The sequence below is a fragment of the Oryzias melastigma genome, linkage group LG3 (assembly GCF_002922805.2).
Source record: "Oryzias melastigma strain HK-1 linkage group LG3, ASM292280v2, whole genome shotgun sequence".
In the NCBI taxonomy this organism is placed as follows: Eukaryota; Metazoa; Chordata; class Actinopteri; order Beloniformes; family Adrianichthyidae; genus Oryzias; species Oryzias melastigma.
The window spans coordinates 22985694-22992758 of NC_050514.1; the positions used below are offsets into that span (position 1 = coordinate 22985694).

The following is a 7065-nucleotide window of genomic DNA, read 5'->3' on the forward strand; positions in this document are numbered from 1 at the left end:
AACACTATAAGCCTCCAACTTTAAGCTGTTATGACATAATGTGGATTAAGAGAAAAAGGAAAACTCAAAACTAGCAGTTTCGGTCTCACATCTTACACATATAGCTGTGTCGAATTTGCAATAATATTTTTATTATGCTGTTGCTTTCTCAGTTACCTTTTCTGACGTTTCATGTAATCAGAAACAAGGAAGCAAAACTAACGTCAGACGGCCTGAATGCTTTAAATATTGATGAAGCTGTTATCCAATCATGCCTGAAAAAGGACTTGTGTTGTACCTCGCTCTACACCGCACACCTGAGTGCTTATACAATAAATGATTTAATAAACTTCCCATGAGCCCGCGGCTTCCTTTTCATTCTATAAAGACGTTTGCCCGTGCGACGACTGATGTGTTTGTGGCCACATTTGTGAGCTTAAACTGCTCGTGTGTTCCAATGTCAGTCAGTCCCGGAGGTCCAACCTTCAATCCGCAAAAGTGCTCTTTTGCTGTGCTTGAGCTGCACTCTCAGCGCGCCGCACGTGGGCGGGTGTGCGGGCGAGCGCATGTCCGTGCACGAGAAAGTGGCCTCACGTGACAGCTGTGCCCTTTCCATTGGTACACTCATCAAGGTTGCTTATCTTCAAAATCAAAAATACAATAAAGAAATGTATGAAGATGCCCCCATCCTCATGTCTTCTCACACACATAAACACTTTTCCTTTCTGATCCGGGTTCTTTCTAAATTTGTTTCTATTCTCAATGTAACCCTTGAAATGTTTCAGAGCCCTCTTAATGGCCGTACAGGTGGTTAGGGGGGGCTGACGTAGCAGCTACTAAGTTAAAGGAAATGCAGAAGAAAAAGGTGAGGAAGAGGAGGCCAAAAAAAGGGGGGTACCTGCAGTGATGCTGGAAATTATTTACTTAACGTTTGAACCCTGTAACACAACAATGAGACCACAGAGAATCACAATTACACACACCAGCAGCTAGCAGGAGAGGGTGAAGGGGGGGTGATGAAGAGCAAAAGTGGCAGTGAACAGACTCTATTCTCATAATTTAACTTAATTTAAACAAAAAGCTTAACATCATTAAAAATATACTGTATACATTCATTTTATTTTTCCTTTTCTAAGCTGTTTCATTTTGTTTTACTATCTGATTGCAGTGGGGAAAAATATTAGTATTTTTTTTTCCTACAAATGTAAAATTTCCTCATAAAAAGTGAAATCAAATGTTGTGTCATTTACAGATCTTGACACGCCTGTCCTGACGGTGCACCAGACCATTAGCGATGTGCGAGGCAGTTACTACCAGGAGAAGACGGTGTTCCTGCGCTGCACAGTCAACTCCAACCCGCCAGCGCGGTTTATCTGGAAACGGGGGAATACCCTTATCGAACAAAGCAAGGACAACGGCGTGGACATTTATGAACCTCTTTATACTCAGGTACACATGTGCACATACCACACACACTATCATGCTCATTATACCAACTAATCTGCATTAATACAGTAGTGTGTGCAACATATATATTAAAGACTGACAGAAAAACCTCACACTTTAGGCGTGTTTAACCCAAAAAAAAAAATATCTTAGGAAATATTTTGACCATGTGATGAAGAAAAACTAGACAATTGACATTAAGAGCAGAGTAACAGTAAAGGTCTCGAAAGGTGAAGTCCATCTATTTTTATTTCACTGATATCTAGTGAGTAAAAAAAACTCTAGAAAAAAAAAATATTTTATGAAAAAAGGCTAAAGTTAGAATTAAAAAAAGCACTAAAGGTGAAAGAACATGTTTCATTAAAAAAAATAAAAATAAAAAATGGGAAGTGCAGGTGTTTACCTATGAAAGTCAAAGAACTAAAGGGATCATCCAACTTTTTTCTGGCCAGTTCTTATTTTAAACACTACGGCCCAAAACTCCATTTTACTGTAATTGAGTGGCATTTACAAAAATAAACTTTACAAGCTCTCAGTTGGGTACAAAGACTTCTCACCACTGTGTTTGTGTACATTGGTGTTGAACAGCAGCAAAACTAGCCTAATAACCTTTGCTCTCCTTCTATCCCTCAGTCGAGACAGCATTTTTTATTTAGTTTATTCATACACACTTGCTCAAACTAAACTGACAACATTTGATCCATTATAGTGCTTTGTAACAGGGAAAGTAACTGTAAGTTAATAAAGTGTAACTAGGCAAACTAAAGACGCACTCCATTGAAAATTGTGTTTTTAACATATTCTTGTGGACTTTTTCTCATCATGGAGAGCATGTATCAAGAAAATTATTCCTCAAATTGTTTTTCTTTGTATCTCTTTGTTTAAATAGTTGTGAATCAGATGAAAAGAAGTCTGTTTGAAAAAGCATTTAGCAGTAACGTTGGACGTACAACGACATGCCACAAATTTCTAATGAACTACTGTCACTCTACAGGAACATATCTGTGGATAACAATTCAAAAACCACTGGGAAATATTTTACAATAGATCAAAAGATGATTGGAGTGGGACTTTAACAATATAAAGTCCTGCAATTAAAAATAAATCACACATCTGTAACTATCCAATTAAATAATTATGTGATGTGACAAAAGCCATCAAATGATCCAAATCACTAAAATGTTCCATATAAAAAGTTATTTCACATTAATTTCATTAGACCACTCTAAGATAATTCAAAAGAACAATTACCATTAATCATGTTTCCTTATTATTGCATAGGCTGATCCTGTGAATCGATATGCCACCAGGAATATCCCACTAGTGATGACCAAACTTCTAGTTCTAACACCTCTAGTTTTTTATTACTGTTATTTTTCCTCTTACCTGTATTATAATGATGAGTTTGACACCTGGAAAGGTAAAAAAAAAAGTCAAAATCAAATTTTGTTGCATTTTAGGAACACCCATGGCCATTAAACCATCATCATTCTTTCTGTGACACTCAGAAGCTTTAAAAATAAACAGAGCCTTCACTAACCACCCCCAGGCCTGAGAAGGAAACGTACCAGAACTATTTTCTGCAAGGCACGTCTACCCAGATGTCAGTGTTCTCCACGTGCTAAAAGTGTGCAAAGACTGCAGTCTTAGAGGCAAATGGCTTATAATGACAATGTTTGTCTTTTTTAAACAGTGTATTGATGAAATCCCTGATTTAAGGCAGATGATAAAGTTTATGATGAGGCAGATATTGAAGGTTTTTACACAAGTACTTAAAAATTATAGGCAGTTTAATGCAGTACAGGACTGTGTTTTTGGTGAATTCACAAAAAGTACTTTTGTGTGCATATTTTCAGTGTTACAGCTGTTGGATTTGTGGGAAATTTATCCTGCAGGCCTAAACCAAGTTGTAATGCTGGATAATATCTACGCTCGTGTAACGTATTTACCTCAAGCTAAAGGCTTTTTGGCTTAAGCTTCTTATCGCACATTTATGTAGCTTTCTGAAGTATTCCATATTTTAAGATGACAGCCACCTAAATGAAGAAGATTTCAAAGTTTACCAGGCATTTTAGCAAAGCAACTCTGCAACACTAAAGTGACAGATTCCTTCCTTTTATTGTTTAAAATGCAAACTGGATGGACAATCATGATGATCCATAAACTATAAAAATGTCAGTACTGAAAAACTCCATATTCCTGCTGTCTTTTAGCAACTTTATTAGTACTATGCTTTTTTACAGCCTTAAATCATGTTGATCATATATGGTGGATGAAAACCAAAACTGCTATCCAGCTCATGAATAGCAGATATTTCACAGATGTTTAGAAAGGTAGCTTTTTTTTTAAGAATTTGATGTCTTGATTTTACATTCAAACTCCAGTTGCATACTTTTGTAAAGAAGTGACTGACGGCGCTTTCTTCAGCAAGAGCAACAAAAAGCTTCTTGACATTTGTACAAGGTATTCAACTGACCTCAGAGTCAGTCCTGTAAGCCTGTGCTGAAACAAGTGCTTGAAAGCTGAAAAGTTCTCATCAGAGGATCAAGTGTCAGAGGTGTCAGCAGCAGCAGTCGCAGTGCGATGATTACATCAGTGTAAGGAGGTTGGAGACCCTCGCTCCAGATATCTTTTTGCATGACATTACCTGCATCTTCCTTATACATTCTCACCGTCATACGCTGCTGCTGGTTTATTATGAGGAACGTATCTGATAATATTTGAATTTCCCAATCTATGTTTTATTGCCTTTCATTAACCAATTTATTTCCTTTCTTGTGGGACAATCAAATCCTGATCACAATTTGTAAATGAAAGTCAATTAATTTGATTATATTCCTCTTATTTTATTACTTTCTCTTCTGATTACCGAAAGGTCAGTCCAATTTATATTTGGCTCCCTAATTTTCCATATTTACGTTTGCGACCAGTGAGCTCGTAATGGCTTTAAATGCAGCAAGATCAGAGTATCTCCTGATGCTGATCACTCTGTGCCTTTTAGCAAGCGGGGCAGCATTTGGAGTCCCTCCAAGACGGGTTGTAACCATGTTTTCATGTTGCTGCATCTTTGGCTGTAGACAGTAATATTTCAAGAGCTGTTAAGGTTGCAAAACAGCATGTTGACTAGTTTATCTGCCGTCCACAGGGGCCCACTCCCATCTTGAGGCCTTAGGCAATAGCCTACATTTCCTATCCTGCTGTTATGCCTCTGGCCTAACTTTTTAACTCAATGCTTTTGCTTTTGAAAACTAACTTCAGCACTAATTAATTCGTTTTTTTTATTGTTGGAGGAAAGCTTTTCTTTGAGAGATAAAAGTTTTATTTTTCTTCAGCTGTGAACAACATAAGAACAAAATAAAACTTTTCAAAATAGATTTTTTTATCTATAAATACCTGATGCATGTTGATGAGATAATCTGGTCTTTAAACACTTTTATGAATTTCTCTTAGTTAATAGTTGAGGACACATTGTGTTGTGTAAAGGAAAAAAATCCAGTAAAAGTAGAAAACCTGCAATAATGGTTGTGGGAATGCTTACTGCTGAGTGTGGTCGATGAAGATGCTGAAAAATCTTGTGTTTTGATACCAAACTTGCATAATTTGCAGGAGGTGCACAAAAAAATTGAAGAATTTTTTAAAAAATAAAAAAAAATGTGGAACAATTTTAAATGCATCAGGGCAAATGAATACCAGAAGGACAAGCATAAATAACCTGTACGTGCTGAACGTTTTGATACCAAACTTGCATAGTTTGCAGAAAGTGCACAAACAACTTAAAGAGTTTTGTGATAGAAATCGTAAAAATGCATAAAATTTTAAATTGCAAAATTGATTTTTTGAAGGAATTTGTGAATGCCAAAACTAAAATCAAAAATGTGCTTAAAGGGCTGAATGTTTTGATACCAAGACTGCATACGTTTGAAAACTGCATAACGTTTTTGAAGGATTTGAAAAACGTTCCCATTTATTTTCAATGGAGCTGAAAAATCGCATAAATTGTGTAATATCTTAAAAAACTATCAAATGTCCGAATATCAAAAGAACAAGCAGGATCGTCATTAACAAGTTGAATATTTTGATACCAAGATTGCAGAAATTGCAAAAAGTGTGATTGAGTTTTTACGAATCAAAAAACTCATGGAAGAATAAATAAGGAAAAATAATAAAGACAAACAGGATCACTATTGTGTGAATGCTTACAAAGCAATCACACATTAATTATCGAATGAGAACTGTCAGTTCTACTTTTATTGTACTGGTTAACTTAGTGTAAAATAATGCAAAAATCTTTGACATTAACAGTATTAGAATAAATAAATTTTTCTTTCATCTTTCTCCCTTTAATTAATGTTGACATTTGTAACCTACACTGAAAAAGTGAAACATTGGATCAATCAACAGAAGTTCTGCTATTTACTACAACTAAGGTTTTATCAAAATAAATGTTTGAGTTGAGTCAATTTTAATTTGATAAAAAATTTTGAAAGTAACAAACTACAGAACTTTTGTGAATTGTTCTGTTTCACCTTTTTCAGTGTATTTTAATACACTATTCAATTCACGAATTACAAATGTTCAAGTGAAGTTCTTGTGAGGCACCAGTCAGCAAAGCAGAGCAATAAAAGCAACAGTCTAGATTAAAATAAAAAATAAACAAAAACATCAAAACTAAGAAAAAAAATACATTTTAAGTTCCTTTTATACAACATATACAGTTAGTTTAGTCAAGTTATTTTTCTTTATTTCTCTTTGGGCCACATCATTGTTTATTAAGCTACCATCCGTTAGCTCACTTGCCTGCAATAAGTTAACAAGTTGGCCAATCAGTGTCTCCAGCTCTGATAAAGGAGATGAGCACAGAGGGGCTGAATTCAGACAGCTGTTCCCTTTTTCTCCGTTTATCAAAGCATCAGTCAGACACACAGCAGAACCCCTGGAGTTCAATTAACCAGTCAGAGGATCTCATTCCGTGGCCGCCTTAGAGACTCCGAGCTTCATCGTGAGCAATGTCTTGATCTGAGAAATCACAGTCAGGCTGACAAAGATCTGCTACTTTTTTGGTGTCCATGAATGCAGCTTCATGCTTGTCAATTAGTACAAACTTTGGATGAAGGATGGGGATAAATTACATTTGTTTAAACTTTTAAAGTTTCAGTCAGTTTTGAAAACTACAGATGACTTTATTATTTACAACAAAAATACATTTAAATAAATAGTTTCCTCTAAACTAATCCGGTTAGTTTTGTGATGAGTGGATGTGAAGAGTTTGTTGTCTTCCAATGTGTTTTCACATCATGCCTTACATCCATTCACAACTTTTAGACAAAATTATTGGGCTGTTGAGAAAAATAAAATCTCTTAAATGATTAAATGTGACACAAGAAGGTGGAATTACTTTAATTTTCTTAACTCTGTAAAGCCTACAAAGAATTTACAAAAAAAACAAATTATTAGCAATTAAAATGTTTTTCAAACCATTTGGTGAAATCCACAAAAAAATGTTTGCAATGTCGTTATTATTGAAATATAAATAAAATCAATTAAGAAACGTTTAGGGGATTTGGTCTCAAATTCTATTCGCACATTTTTTAACTGTCATAAATAAATAATCATCAACTAATTTTGCATTGTTTCAATACA

The 7065-nt window shown here is 35.2% G+C and overlaps 1 protein-coding gene and 1 long non-coding RNA gene across 3 annotated transcripts in view; one reads left to right on the forward strand and one right to left on the reverse strand.

Annotated features, from left to right (window-relative positions):
• The window catches only part of LOC112160890 (MAM domain-containing glycosylphosphatidylinositol anchor protein 1), a 189944-nt gene that overhangs the window by 115700 nt on the left and 67179 nt on the right, over window positions 1–7065 (forward strand). For both annotated transcript variants that reach the window (XM_036210939.1, XM_024295756.2), the window contains one exon: window positions 1232–1428. In XM_036210939.1, the coding sequence (XP_036066832.1) occupies window positions 1232–1428 (197 nt within the window). The remainder of the gene's footprint in view (window positions 1–1231; window positions 1429–7065) is intronic.
• LOC118598311 overlaps window positions 1–7065 on the reverse strand; it is a 55881-nt gene that overhangs the window by 19562 nt on the left and 29254 nt on the right. The window lies entirely within an intron of this gene.